Here is a 15,848-nt window from a genome sequence, read left to right on the forward strand (position 1 = left end):
CGTTTGTTCTTCTTAAATTCTTGGGAAAAGTTTCACAGTTCCCTTTACTTATTAATATTTTCGTATGACAAGCTTTCAGATGTGTCAGAAGCTTACATTGCACAACATAACATAGGCACGCATTGTGCCCTCGGTGCACCTTGTTGTATCCTTACGTCAGCGCGCCAAGACACACAACTTCCACTGCTGCCGCTTTTTTACGACTTCAGTGTTCTGCCGCACCGGGCTTCGATCGAGCTGCACAGGTCGACGAAGAAGAATTGCAAGACTTCTTCACTGCAAGGATTTTATTTCCGAATCAATACAACATGTACATGCACGTATGTGTTGTATTTAGGTAGTCTTGCTAGCCTGGTTCAGGAGGTTGTCACGGCAGGTTAGGATAGTGCGGCGCAGGTCAGCCTTTTCAGTCTCCTAAAATGAGGCAAAAAAAAAATGGTGACGCCAAGAAGGCCACCTCCTAATGCCAATATAGGCAGACTTGGACGGCCGTGCAGGATCGCAGCAAAATTGTCTGCAAAGCTGCAAGTGTGACTATAGCCTGTTAATACGACTAGCCGGTGACAATGAAAGCATACCACGCCCCCTTGGAATTTACGCTTCAAACTTTGCGTTTCTAGAACCTGAAAGAAGCCATTAATGCAAATGCTTCAACGAGTATATGGTCTAGACATACGTGTGACAAGTTTCAGCCCGAAATCTGAACACGTTCTCTTAAACAACAATTGAGCAAACACTTCGCTGCATAAGAGTGCGTGTAAATGCAGTCCGCGGGTAGCATACGCTGCTGTAAACATCTTAGCAAAGTTTTGCAGTCGTTCGTGGTGCGCGGAGCTCGCAAGCGGAGCACTAAGTCACTTTTCTCTCAAACGCTTTCTTTTCACCAGAAGGCCCTGTCCTCACTCTTTCCTGGACGCTTTATTTCGTAATTAAGCGGATTCCCATACGCGGCTGCTATTGGCCAATAGCTGACATCAATCAAGTAGGCTGTTTGGATCGGTGCGCTTCTTCCTACTGTTACTGTGTATATTTCTTTACGCAGTTTAATAAACAGGCTGAAATAAGCGAAAATCTGCTTTCGAATTTCGATAAGAATTACGTGCTTCCCGAAGAACCCGACTATCGTCTTCTCACACTCAGCGTCGGCGGCCCGCGTGTAAATTGAATATCGGCCACCCACCCTGCTTATGTGTGTCATAGAGGTCGGGTCTCGCTAATTTAGACTATAGTTTTGAATACACAACTAGCCTCGAACCATGCGACACTTAAGGTCGACTTCTGGCCGTGCCTGATAAGACACACTGGCCGACTTCGCTCGTATTGAGCGGTCGCTGGAGCTTCAAAATGCGCAATTTAGATGTAGCTTCTATCCGTCGGTGAAGCTGGTGCAGGACAAAGCCGGTCCGCACCACGTGGCATGGCCAGACTGGATCATACGAGCGCGGGCGCACGCTCAAGCCCTGTCGTGCACACAGCAAACGGCTGAGCGTACGCACTGCAATTACACGTATAGCTGCGGTCGGCTACGTGGCGTATAGATACCACGGCCGCCGCGGGGTGCCGGGACGAATCCGCTGGCTAAGTACGCCGCGGCTCGCTGAGGACAACGGTGTTTGGCTACGTTTGGCGCGTCGTAGGCGCCGAAATCGGAAGTAGTGGCGTCTACGTGGGCGTCCAAAATCACATTTTAAACGGATGGTATGGTGACGTTCAGCATGTGGAGCGCTGTGGGCACACTACGCTCGATCCCCCGTAGCCTTCGCAGTGAAAGGCGTTGACGGAGGTGCGGAAACACCGCGAAGGGGTGTGTTTGGTTGCCAATAACTGCACTTCTGCTGAACGCACTGAAGTACTTTTTCTGCCAAAGTATTTCTGAAATAGCCCATTTTGACTTTTAATGCATTTCTCAATTTCGATGAAAAGTGGTTCATGGCCCCTTTAGAGACTTTTAAAGTTGAGCGTTATTTCTCACGTGTGTTGCTTTGTTCTCTCGACTTCCAAAGCGGTAAAACATAAATGGTAGTACTTGTAACAAACTATCACATCTTACTTGTTTAATTTCAACGAGCATAAGTAAAGTATTGTCTATTACTACTTAAGCTATTGATTTCCTTATTGTTTGCTTTTACACGCAGTCATTACGAATGCTATACTGTGCGTAATATGCAGCGTTGAATAATATATGGCTCTAGTTGCTTCACGACAGTGTTTGCTTGCATTACAGACTACAGGAAATGAACGCTGCTCACATAACAAGAATCAATTCGAATCCCAAAACACCTGATTTTTCGACATACAGGGCTTTCCGAGAGAATAAACACTATCGTTTCGCTGGCACTATCTTTGCCCCAACATTACAGATTGAGCGCCACAAGAATATTGGTGCTCGTTTATTAGAGAGAGAGAGAGAGAGAGAGAAAGCAAGTCAGGGAGGTCAAGTTGGTGGTCAGTAATGTCCTGGTGGCATTTAATACTCTTAGGTATATATATATATATATATATATATATATATATATATATATATATAGAGCGAAAACAATACTGCTTACCGTGAACAGGGTGTTTGAAGGGGGAAGCTCCTGCAAAAAATAAAAAAAAAATAATGTCCAGGATTCAAAATTGAACTATGGAAATTTAGAGGCCAAACTGACCTCATTGCTCATACTGCTGCGTGAGGCTTATGTATCTGAGCCCACGTTCACAAATCAGTTCGTACAATACAGAGGATTTCGTGAGGACACTGCAGGCGTCAAATAGAGAACAAACATTCCGGACAGCTTTGTTAATGAGTTCTGTGCAGACAAAGTTCCAAAAGTTTTGATTAGTTGCCTTTGTTAATTTTACTCCGCTGTCAGGAAAGGCCGACGCCTTTTGCTACGAGCATATCCTGTAAACGTACCCATTTAATACGATTAATGGCTCCTATATGTAAGCATGCGTGCGGCATTGCACTTTTTATTAAATATATGTAAGGAGACATGGGTGTCTCATGGACGCATGAGACATCCATGAGACAAAGCTCGAGTATGGCGGGTAAGAGCAGGGCGTTCCCAAAGAGTGGCTGGATAAATTAACCAGAGTTTTGCTGTTCTTCTTCTTAGCAAGAGATTCACTGACTTGCTTAAGACTGCAGGGTACACCGTCTAGTGCCATTGGTTCGGATGTTAGCCAGTGCTTGTATCTTCAGTTGCGTTTAAGAAGGAAGTTGCCTTTATCTCAGCGAAAGCTTCCAATAATGTAATTTAGGCGTTCCTTCGTTTATCTTTGTGTGTAGTGTAAAATTTTGTGCACATGAATATTTTTGGCTCATTCCTGCTTCCTTGCGTTGCTGCCTTCGTTATTCGCGTGTTAAGGATAATTTTGTAGAGGTTCACTGCCGTCAAAAATTAAAATTAAATTCCAGGGTTTTGAAGTGCAAAAGGTTGGCGAATACGGTGAGTTCGAACTTATCCATGCTAGCAGCGCATAGTAAACAGAGACCAAAATAGACATAAAAGCGCTGTCTGGCGTTTTACGTGTCAAAACCACTATCTGATTATGAGGTAAGTTGTATTGAGGAAATTCGGATTAATTTTGACCACCTGAGGTTGTCTAACGTGCACCTAAGTCTAACTACACGCGTGTCTGTGAATTTCGCTCACAGCGAAATGCGGCCGCCTCTGCTGGGATCGAACCCGCGTCCTCAGCACCGCAGCCCCGTGGCCGCTAATCTACCACAGCGGGTGAATCACTATCGCCGGATTGATTCTACTGCTTCCGAAAACTACATTTATTACATGTACTAATGACCCTGTACCATGTTTGCTTTCTTTGTAGCTTACTTGGCGAATAAGACTGCTCTAAATATGATGTCCATGTCAAAGATCCATCTGGAATGCTGCCTCGGAACAAAACCGTAACAACGTTTCGCTTTGGCATTTCGGACAGCATGTTGTTCTTCGGGAAATCGGGATTACCATGAAAATAATATACGACGCCGCCATCGACATCATGATCGCTAACAGAATCAGCAGGAGCAGCATCCCATTTCATGTCCACTGCAGGACGAAGGTCTATTCCAGCGATTTCCAATTACTCGTGCCTTGCGTAAGCTTACTCCATACTGTGCCTGAAAATTTCCTAATGTCATCGACCACGCGCTTTTATGGCTTACTATAATGCGTTTCTCTTGCGTGGTACTCAATTTTTAACTCCAATAAACAAACTGTTCCTTGGCCTGCCTATCTCCTCCATTTCTTCCTCTTAATCCCAACTAGAATAGCGCCTACCCCCGTTTTCTCTATAAATCACGCCGCTACTTTCCTGTCTTTCAACGTGGCGCCTTACAATTTTCGTTCCATCGCTCGTTGCAGGGTTCTTATCTACTTCTCACTCTTTTTTGTTAACTTCCAGGTTTTGTCCCCACACGTCAGGATTGGTAGAATCCAATGATTGCACGCTTTCTGCTTCAAGGATAGCGGTAAGCTACCGGTCACGACCTGGTAATGTGTTCCGCATGCGTTCCGACGTCAGTATTTATTGTTCTGTATAATTCATTCTCGTGTTCCGTGTCCCTTGTGACTAATTTGCCTAGATGAACGTACTTTTGTGCAGGTTCTAGAGGCTGATTGCCAATCAGGGATTCTTGTTCTCTTATCAGAATATTGAACATCACCATAGTCTTCTGCATATTAATCTTCAAACCCACTCTTAGACAGCACAGTCACCTGCAAGCTGCAGTCTACTGAGATGCTACCCTTTGATCCTCATTCCTGATCCTTCCTAGTATATCAGCTTGAGTACTTCTAAGCACACAGTAAATAGCACTGGAGAGATTGCGTCTCCTTGCCCTATTTCCTTGTTAATTGCTATAAGTAGGTTTCATTTATGTTCGAGTTATGATAATATGAATGAAAATGCAGTAATACTGCCTTCCTGAAGCAGGGATGTTCCGGAGATGAATATATTCTTTTTATCTTATTGCCTGGGATAACAGGAAATGTCGTTTGAAGTATTAACAGTTATTTGTTGTCTCTTGCAGAAAGCAAACAGTATGGTGCATTTGTTGCACAGAATAAACATAGTGTTTGCGAGTGATCGAATAACCACAGTGCATCTCCAGCCAATCACACTTAACACGCAAACAATGAAAGCAGCAACGTAAAAAGAAAACAGCGATGCAATACGCTCGCAGCACCCACGTGCACGCAGTTGGACAGTAATCTCTAAGACAAACTTATGCAGGTTTGAATTACATGTCAATTGATTGTAGAAGTCTTTGTTCAGCCTAAAACAGCCTCCTTATTGAAAGCAACCATCACGACGCACCAAGACATCGACTACCGTATAAAAAACTGCACTAGAATGTGGGCAATTCAATCTAAATAAGTTATTGGTTGTGTGGTTAACACGCGCAATACAAAAGCGCTGGCTGATTGTTTTACAGATATTTGTAGAGACGAGTGGCCCTGATGGTCATTCTTTGACATTGTCTAATTAGGCTCAGCGTAGTTCCAGAGTTGTGGTTCGGCAATAGATTCGCCCGCCAGCCTGCAGCGATTTGTTTAACAGCAAACGAATTCATCACTTTGATTTCTTATGGGAAAATGACAGCAGCTGCAATAACTAAATATAGCTGCCATAAAACAATAAAGACTGTCTCGCTTCGTCCGTTCACAATATATTTAAAGAAAAGTATACTGGAGGAAAGAGGTAAATCGAAAAACACGCGAACATCAGCCAATTTTAAGTCATTTACTACGAGAGCAGCGGGCTCCTGAGGCGGGTACCACCGTCTTATGACCTTTGCATGCACACCACGTCGTCTTCGTCTGCTACAGCGTCGCTTACTGTGGGAATACGCTCACTGAAGCCAGCGCTTTCATTCCACACGGCGCCTACAACTCCGGACAAATTGCCGAGTGCCAAAGCCGCGCGATTGCGCGTAATGTTCAGCGCGGTCGACTACGTTGCCGCAGTGGCGTGAGTTACGTAGCCAGTGGTGAAGCTGCTGGAAGTTTTATTTTCCTTCGCCAATTAACGAGAGTGCAGCTGAGGATAGCGAGGGGGCGCTGACGAAGAAGATTTTAATGTAAGAAATGCGATGCAACGGAATGGGCGGACGGAAGGACACAACAAACCTAGCTTTGAGCTTTTAACTGCTGCCGAACCGAAGTGTGATCTGAGGTGCAAGAGGACTATTCAAGATCTTACTCACCAGTGTACCGTTGTTTCGCTGGCAGATTGCCAGGAAAACGCAGTAAACGTCTCCGCATTCGAGCTGTCCCTTCATGTTGTTCAGCTTTTGGTTAGTCTGGAGAGCAATTGGTACATTTCAGCCACTTTTATTTAACAGCGCGGAAAAAAAGGTTGCGTAAGAAAAGGCAAAAATAAAAGGTGTTGCTTGAGTTGCACTATGCTGCCCACTATAGCCTAAAGAACTTATGCTGGTTATCGCGAAACCACAATTTCTAGTTGTAATAGTAAACAATTGTATTCGTAAAGGCTGCCGCAAATATGGGAAAATTGTACATTTTGTGTAAATAAACAAAATGTGCAGGTGAGACGGCGTGACAGTGCCGTAAATCCATGGCTATAGGCAGCACGAAATAGACGGGAACTTTCGGGACAGACGACATTAATGCTAGTGTAGTCTGTCTCTTGTGTTTCCGTCTATTTTGCGTTATCTATAGCCATGCGATGTACCAAAGAACCTTGACGTTGTGTTAAGTGCCGTAGCTGAGGCATTGTTCGCTAACACGTTTTCAAAAAGAAATGCAGAAACTCCACTGAAGTTGTCTAAGTATGCGTAAGCATTGTGATGTGACACTTCGTCCTTTGCCTGCATACGATGCGACGTACGCTGTTTCCGCGATTGACGAAGCAGTAGACGGTTCATTAAACATTTGCTTTAATGGTCTTGTAATCTGTTTTGGCTCTTGAGCCAAACAGTGTAAACCCTTATCAACCCTTATCGGTGGCTATCAACTTTATCCAACTCGATCCGACCCTTATCTATCCTTATCGGTCGTTATCAGTCTTGTGGGAATAACTTATTCGGACCCGTATCAACCCCGATCTGTCCTTATCAATGTTATCGGACATCATGCTACCCTTATGAACCCTTATCGGTTGTTCAAACCTTATCGGACTCGATCCGAACCTTGTCGGTTGTTGTCAACCTTGTCAGAATTGCTCCGACCATTATAAGCCCTTATCGCTCTGCAGCATCTCATCCATCCACGTCGAACTATTATCAGCCGCGATCAGACCCATTATAACGTTATAACAAACACTTAGAACGCTAAAAACACACATGACGTAGAAAATGAATCACACACCAAACGCACGTGTGGTGTGCGCTTCTTTTTCTACGTCCTGTGTGTTTTTAGCGCTCTAAGTTTTTATTATAATGCATTACCAACTAGCCCAGCTATTTATCCTTTTGCAAGGCCCATATAAACCCTCATCACTCCTTATCATTATTGACTTATTTACTGCTTATCTCTCTGTGTTGCGCGACAACACAGACAGAGCGGTACAACGCATTCATATGGTTCAGATATATTCGCCTTCCGCAAGCGTGGAGGTTTAGTCCAGTGAGTAAAACACTCGGCCTCGGAGTTTGGGGTCTTAAGTTCGAGACTCACCCCGATCAACGTTTTAAACGAAAAGCTTTTATTTGCGAACCTTGCCGGGATTCGTCACCGTGGGTACTGCGGCCTAGCTATTCTCTAGCCGAATGGGCCAGCCAATCACAGCGCAGCGCGTGCGCATCGCTGAGTTCCTTGCAGCACCACAAGATGGCGCTCGCAACCACGGTGGCGTCCGCGGCATTGAATTAGCCACTGTACAATGTCTGATTAATGCCTTCCGTGAGAGTTTGTGCGGAAATTCAATAAACACGAAATCGTGTTTCGACTCTTTATGAACTCACACAAAGCTTCGCTGCATATAGATTCCAACTCATTGGATCTGCTGCACTTCTTTCTTCAAATTTTCCTTTCAAATTTAGTCTACTATTTTTTTCCTTTTGGAGCGCCTCGCGTTACATATTACGGATGGACCGACGGACAGATTTCCTGGGTGGGTCACCTAAGAATGCTTACGCATTAAAAGATGCAGCAGCATATCATTTTATGTAGAAGTAGCGTGTGGTTCTTCCTCTGTTCTATAATTGGAACAAGATGAAACAAGATGAAAGATAAGACGCACAGTTCACAAAAGATTTAGTAATGTTAATGTTTAGGCTCCCGTCACTCACAATGAGTGCAAAGATTGACCACATAATCCTGAAGTACGTCTTACAATGGGACCACGATACCTAACGTACACAGTTGGCTAATTACAATCGTTTCGGCTGAGACTGTCACCCATAATATGTGTCTAAAGCGACCCTAATACGCATGGTTAGATTCTTTTCTGATGCCATCGCACGTGCCTGATCCCAGTTAATGATTTGGTCTGACAAAAGGCAATGTTCGGCAAGTGCGCTCAGTGACACGTCTTGCTTCCTGGCGTCGTTTTGGTGCGTCTTGAGCTGACTCTCGAAGTTGTCACCTTAATCCATGTAAACATACGGGCAATTCGCTCATGGAATGACGTGCACCACATTGGCATAGAATGACGCGATGTATACCATTTAATGCACGAACTGTCGAGATGTTTCACACGGAGATTTTAGCCAGCGAGCTCTTTTCCGTGCATCCAAATAACCTTTCGTAAAGGTGCGCACTCCACATTATTTTCGAATTTGTCATAATCATTTACTTGATGATAAAAACCGCAAGAACTACGCAAGACGGGTGCTTAGTGCTTTCTGCGCAGTTCTATTTCATATCCACGCTGTATAATTGCCATTTTAACCAAACTTCAACCTATTCACTTTTCCATTGCTGATATGTGTGAGATTTTCCTTCACACACACAGCACATTCCAGAGCCTTGTAGTGCCTTTTCATGATAATAAACCATACTTAACGCAAAGAGCACGATCACATTGCCTTTTACTAATTCCCAAACACAGACTTATTGTTGCATTCCTAATACTATGCTGTCACCGTAAAGTAAGAATGAACAGTACAATAATATAGACGAGGAAACTTGTTCTTCACTAGTTAATCAAACTGTCTGGCTGAATTATGAGGTAGTGAAGTTGTATAGCCTGGCTGCAGGCACTGATATTCTGTGCAAACGCAGCGTCTTTGCGCAGCTTATCTGCAACCTATTGACCTGTAGAGTAGCCAACTTACCTCGGCCTGCAGACTCGTCTGGACGCATTCTAGGAGAGTACGCTTGGCAGTTTCTTCCAATGCTGCAAGGAAACAGGGAATAAATTGGTGTAGTGGGGTCGTCTGAGATTGCGGGTCTTTGGTCCAGTAGTGAGGTTTATGATATTTGGTAACAGACATATTCGGTATATCAAGCTTTTAAGCTCATGACTAAACCATACGAGCGCTCAGCTGAAGCATTCTTACCGGATCCACAGGGTAAATACGCGTGCAGTTGCAAGCTATTCGACTGCGCAAGGACCCACTATTCACATGGGACATTCTCCTCCTTTTACTGTCATTTTTCAATGAATTTGGATGCCACAGCACGGTGCAAGGAGGCTAAGCGATGCCAAAGTCACGCCACCTTTGAAGATACGGACAGCATCAACTAAGATATCAGTTAGCTGTTCCAGTTTCTGTGCAGAACTCGCTACGCATTCTGTCTGAAAAGACTGCAGTGAGTTGTGCAACGAGGATCGTTCACCTGTTATACCATCGCGGCTGGGCAGTGCCATTGGAAGAACGCACTACATAGAGAATTGCAAAGGTGACTTCGAAATGCATATATATGCAAGGAGTTATTATTGTTTACATATTGTTCGAAAGAAAGTTTTATGCATTTGGCTAGCATTTCTGCGTGACTCTGTATGGCAACAGGTTTGTATCCCTGAACTAGAGGCGCGGGTGAAGCAACTACGTTCCTACAGTCACAGGCTAAACGCACGCCTTTCAACACTCCTACCACAGCCATATTTTGTTCTTCATTTCCTTAGGTTACGCTTATTTGCATAGAAAATAATACAGCATGTAAAAAGGGAACACTCCAGTACACGTTGCTCTAACCATTCGTCATTTTTGTGTAGTGAATCAATGTTATTTCGTTCTGTTTTGGTGACCAACTTTGCCATATTTAACGCATAGTTTCAGCACCTGTTGATGATAAAAACTACAATAAAAAGAAACGGAACGCTTAGTTATTTAGAGTTATGCATTTTTCACTGAAAAATAATCGCGATACAATTCTTGTCAATGTGTCATGTGTCTTCAATATATTGTGCAGAGGGCTATCTTGCTACGGACGCTTCAGTGCGTTTAGCAGCATATGCAGGAACACGTGCTTCGTATCATGTTAACGAAAGAAGAAAAGGAACACTGGCTTGAGCGTTCGTATTATGACAGGCCTTCATACTATAATAGAGTGAATCATATGTTTAACAAGCTCTTCGAAGTTTTATAAGTTTTTGCTTCCGGTAAAGATGGAGCTACCTTAGCCTGTGACCACTGGCGTCATCATGAAGATAGCACTGGACAATGCTATCCACCAGTGTTAACATAGTAGTGATCTTGTCGCTAGAATTAAATTACCTTTCTTTCTGTCTAGTGGCAAAGTTCTTCATTTAGCGACCATCCACTTTTTTTGTTGCGACAGACTGATCAATTTGGCGAAATTTTAGCGACATTTTAGCGACTTCGAAGTTAGAAAAATATCTTCAAAAGCGGCTTTCTAGGTTGAGCTTCATAATTCCTCAGCCAGATGCAGGCGGCCGTAACTGGTTGCACAGCGCGTGGACTATGTGGTCATTGCTTAAGCAATCGCGCTCTGCACTGACTGACTCCGTACGCTGTGGTTTATTGCGCCGAAATAAATGGGCTTGTTATATTTGGGATGAAAAAGAAGCACTTCCTTTTTATTCTTTATGAAATTTATTACAGATGGTCCTAACGCTGCGGTTTCTGCACTTTCACTAAATACGTTCGATTTATGGACGTTAGCAGGTGTAGCAGTAAATGAATTACCACTTGTACTATATTTTATTGGGAGGTAGAGAAATGCAGCGGGCAAATAAGATGACATAACAGCTGTAGAAAGTGCAGTACATGTTATGGCTGGGTTCCACCGCGCGAATCTGCATGAATTATCGCTTCTTTTTCTCATAACCGCCGGATAAATGAATTCTGCACAGAGCTTTCAATTGGAACGAGAGAGGCAAACGCACTATTCTACCTGCACAAAGGTCGCGTAATTGTCATTGGCCGTGGCAACATCATGAACAAGCACGTGCCGCAGAATTTAGCCCTCCTTTCATGAGCACCCAAAAAAATGTTCAACGCACAACCCCGACCAAGTGCGTTTTCGTGTTAAGTAAATGAAATTACGCGCGCTCTTTCTAACGATGCTGGATTTCTAACTTCACATTCTGAAGGTAAACACAAAATTTTGCCTCTCATCAGCCATTGGTTTTGTGAGCATGTAAGCAAAGTTAAATCCCTCAGCACCTTGCTGGCAAACTCCTTTATTTATTATCGGCAGGCATACTGCACGAACAAAACCGTTTCGGCTCAGGGGTTAAGCCATATTAGCACATTTAATAATGGCGCAAACCACCTGCATTATTTAGAGACCACTCGACAGTTCTAGGGAAAATTTTACAGTCGCTGAAGCATATTTTAACGAACGTTTGATAACTTTTTGTCTCGTTTTTTAAGACATGTCTGAAAAAAGTTGGCAGCGCTGGTATCTATAGCGGTACCTTCGTGGTACTGAAAAGCATATACTGACAGTGACAAGTGCATCCACGTAATCAACCTGTAGTTTCGTTTAAGTTGGCCAGCTCAGTCTACATCATTTACGAATGCTACCACCGTTCATTCATTACTCGGCATTGCCAGCAATCAATAACACTTTTTGACCATCTAAAACATGGATAAAAGACAAATGATAAAAGTTGACTATTGTTCAGGGTCGAACGTCAAGCCAAAAACAGTAGACATTGTCATTAAGGTTCATAAGCTTTCGTGTTCGATATAGATGGACATATAGATTACAGTGCGACTTCGCGTAAAAGTACAGGGCCCCTCATTCACAAGAATCTATACGTTAAAACTGCTCGTAAGACCAAATGTCTAATGACCCTGTCTAATGTTCCTGTCTAATGTAAGGTTAAGACCCTGTCTAATGTTCTACATACAATTAGCGAAGGTGGCTGGTTAACGGAAAACAGCACTTACGAGCGGAAACCGTTGAGAGTTCGGCCCGAGGCCAAAACACTTGACTTACGGATATAATTAAATCGAAACAGCAAGTATTACTTATATTCCATTATATTTTTTATACAGTACGAAGCGAGCTGACAGAGCCCACATAGCAAATATCCAGACTCTACCCATGGAGCGTTATTTCCACATGCATATGTTCGGAATGCTTATGTTTCTACACAGGGACTGAGTTACACAACCAAGGGCATGGGGCAACTTACAATACCAGATATCAAATCACTTCATCAGGAGCAACTTTGACAAAGCCTCTCTAGGACTCGGTGGAGGGTTACGTACACGAGTAATGCAAGCGTGCATGTGTGGAGCGGCAAAATCTTAACATATTTTGGTCGTTATTTTAAATACTGTCCCGCGGGAACCCAAAGCTTAGTCGCAATTTCTATATGTGTCGTAGACTGTGAGTCCTAATTTGGATAATTGAGAGAAAACAAAAGAGATCTTCTAAAGACAAGGCCACTGCGTCGGTGTAGAGTAACTGTTTGAACTCGTCATTAGCCATTATAAAGGAAGACTTGAACCTCCAGCGAGCCTGATGACTCGAGGGGCTACGTCCATAACAAACTGAACGCAGTTTTGCTACAAGTGAATGAATTACATGATTTATGGATAATTTGTCTACAAGAAAAACAAGGAAACAAGGTGTAGAATGAAGAACTAGCAGTTGTCCAGTCTATACCTTGTTTTTTGGCCGCAGTGGCGGCGATTCAAACAGTCGCTTACAACGTACTTTGCCTATTTACAGCACTTCTGCATCATCCGAGCATTTCTACCGAAGCCTGTGCAGCTGCCTCGGAACCCCTCTGCTGACAAAGCAGTCGCGCCAGTCACCGTCTCTGCCTGTTATCTGCGCCTGCGCTTTGATCTCCTACACCAACGCCCTGACCGGCTTATTAGCTGTATAAAAGGCGCTCCCCTGCTCGGTCCGTCTTCTTGGCAGCAGTGGCGGCGATTCAAACAGTTGCTTACAACGTACTTTGCCTATTTACAGGTTAGTTTACAGTACTCTAGATCCGTCCGACTTGTTACGCTTTATTGCTGCCACTGCTGCCAATTTTACTTTGAGACTGCGCTGTCTGCTTTGTTGACATTTGCTGCTTGTACCAGTTATTTAGTGTATTTTTACTATGCCTAATGAAATTGAAAAAGTTCGAGACGAGCTGAGGAAATAATTTCGAAAGGAAATTGCAGCTTTGCGCAACTCACTAGAACGCGACTTACGCAACGACTCGAGAGAACTAACTAAAAGTATTGAGCACTGCAGCGAACAGTTTGATGACTTGCTTGCTAAGGTTTCACCCTTACAAGAGGAAAATAAGGCACTAAAATCTAAGAACACTGCAATGTCATCCGAGTGCGAGCAACTGAAGACGCGATGTTCTGACCTTGAACAAAGATTGACAGGCATGGAACAGTATTCCCGGAATAAAAACATTGAAATTAAGGGACTTCCAGCAAAGGGAAATGAAAGCCTTCAGAACATGTTGCAAAACATCGGCGAAATGATCGTTGAGCCGATACTGGAAAGTGATGTAGACGTTTGCCACCGGGTTCAGACCAAGAACAAGAGAAATACAAATGTAATTGTCCCGTTCAAAACTCGAGCAAAGCGTGACACTATGTTAGCGAAAGCGAAGAAGACCAATCTCGCAGCAGAAAGCCTTGGATATAGCCGTTCAGATTCTGTGTACGTGAAGGAACACTTGTGCCCACTGCTCAAAAAATTGCTGGGAATGGAAGTGGCACGAAAAAACGAGCAGAAGTGGAAATTTGTGTGGACTCAAAATGGGCACATTCTGGCTAAGAAAACTGAGTAGTCTGCGATTGTGCGCATCACTTGCGCAGAAGACCTAGATAAGATAGCGTAGATGCAAAGTATTTTTTTCCCCTAACTGACAAACTACGCTTTAACATGTGCTCAATCGTGTCGCCTTCTGAACTTTGTGCTACGTTTACACAGAAAAAGAAAGCTCTGTCTTTTTTTCATATTAATGCGCAATCCTTGCGGAATAAAGGTGATGAGCTAGAAGCATTTTTCTGTACACTGAGCTTCCGTTTCAACGTAATAATGATTAGTGAAACTTGGTATCAAAGCAGTAGCGATGTTATGCACCTACCCGGCTACAATACATATGTGCAGAATCGTACTGATAAACGAAGTGGTGGTGTCATGATAGCAACATAAAAGAGTTTCAAATGAAACATTTTTGTCGACTTCACTATAACCCACGAGGACTACGAAGTTCTGTCATTAAAAAGTGGAAGAAACGCCTTTTCTGTTATATACAGACCACCCAGATGTAGCGTTTCGAATTTGGTTCGCTTTCTTGAGGAATATCTGCAGTGGATCACAGAAAACAGCCTTAATCTAGTTCTGGGTGGTGATATTAATATTGATTTCTTATCTTCTTCTGCCCGTAAATGGGAAGTCGACTGCATATTGCATAGCAACGGATTCACTAATGTCATAAATAAAGCAACACGGCTAGAGACAGCGACGGCAATTGATGTCTACATTAGTAACTGTCGAGTTGACTGTCTTCACTCAGGAGTCATTAATGTCCAAATAGTGATCATCTGCCCATATTCTTGTTTGTAGATTCTTTAACTCCTCAAAAGCAACACATGCTTCCTGCGGTACTATACCGGCGCGTAAACCAAAACACAATGAATTCTTTTCGGTCAGCCCTTCCAGCTGTGAACTGGAGTACTGTGCTCCGTGAAAGCGATCTAAAGGACGCTTATAATACCTTCATTATCACATTTAGGTCCTCTATGAAGCACATTACCATCATGCTTCTTCTCTATAGCCTGAGGCAACCGTACATATAAACATACGAGAACCTATTTCTTGAAGTCTATCAGGCCATCTTCAAACATGCATCTCTTCACAATTTTCTTCTTTAACTAACAGCTAGGGCGTGGTGCAGAATATTCATATGAAAGAAAGAAACGACAGGTGATTACCACAGACGGAGCCTGGTTGGCCTTCATGGTGGTCGGCGAAGGCCAGACCAAGCACGGCGACAAGCACAAGGACGAGGAGCATTCTCGAATTCTTCGTTCCTTCCGAGAGCGACGACAGATCACCGGGTGCTAGTGCGTGCCCCTGAGAGGGGCAGCAACTGCTTATAAGCCGCCCTGCCGACCCTAATCTGAAAAAAAAAACACTCGTCAACCGAAGGCTTGAGATAAGCGAAAGAAGCGGTGCATACTATTTTCTCTTTATTCGAGACTGCTAAGAAGAAAAAAAACTACACTCTGCTTTTCGGCACTTGACTCAAGGAGGACTTGCTCTAGGTTGTCGACTTGTACATGGGCTGGTTCCTATTTTTTTACCCGGCATGAGGAGAGTTCTGGGGAACGTGAAACATGAACAGGAAACTTCGTTCTCTTTTGTTGACTGCTTGCTGTTATTCTGACTGCGTGGGCCCAAATGGGCTACCTATAAGCGCTAACAGCTACAGCGATGCTTGAAAGTTCTACGAACAGAAAAAATAGCTCGCAACACCTATACAGTAATGGCACACTCATTAACAAGGCG

The 15,848-nt window shown here is 43.6% G+C and overlaps 1 protein-coding gene across 1 annotated transcript; it reads right to left on the reverse strand.

The window, feature by feature from the left end:
* Positions 1 to 277: 277 nt before the first annotated feature.
* LOC142572086 (uncharacterized) lies at positions 278 to 15,406 on the reverse strand. Its single transcript, XM_075680932.1, has 5 exons — positions 15,272 to 15,406; positions 9,230 to 9,291; positions 6,197 to 6,292; positions 2,550 to 2,579; positions 278 to 414 (listed from the first exon to the last, which is right to left on the reverse strand). The coding sequence occupies exons 1-5, from the start codon at positions 15,351 to 15,353 to the stop codon at positions 334 to 336; spliced, it is 351 nt and encodes a 116-aa protein (XP_075537047.1). The 5' UTR covers positions 15,354 to 15,406; the 3' UTR covers positions 278 to 333.
* Between the last annotated feature and the right edge of the window lie 442 nt (positions 15,407 to 15,848).

The sequence above is a fragment of the Dermacentor variabilis genome, chromosome 1 (assembly GCF_050947875.1).
Source record: "Dermacentor variabilis isolate Ectoservices chromosome 1, ASM5094787v1, whole genome shotgun sequence".
NCBI classification, from domain to species: domain Eukaryota; kingdom Metazoa; phylum Arthropoda; class Arachnida; order Ixodida; family Ixodidae; genus Dermacentor; species Dermacentor variabilis.

Bases quoted from the DNA above. Each gene is read 5' to 3' on its own strand.
- LOC142572086 (XM_075680932.1), bottom strand. From the start codon at position 15,353: ATGCTCCTCGTCCTTGTGCTTGTCGCCGTGCTTGGTCTGGCCTTCGCC. The intron at 6,293-9,229 runs GTAAGTTGGCTA...ATTGCTCTCCAG, and splicing joins AGACGAGTCTGCAGGCCGAG to ACTAACCAAAAGCTGAACAA. The intron at 2,580-6,196 runs GTGAGTAAGATC...TATTTTTTGCAG, and splicing joins AGCGAAACAACGGTACACTG to GAGCTTCCCCCTTCAAACAC.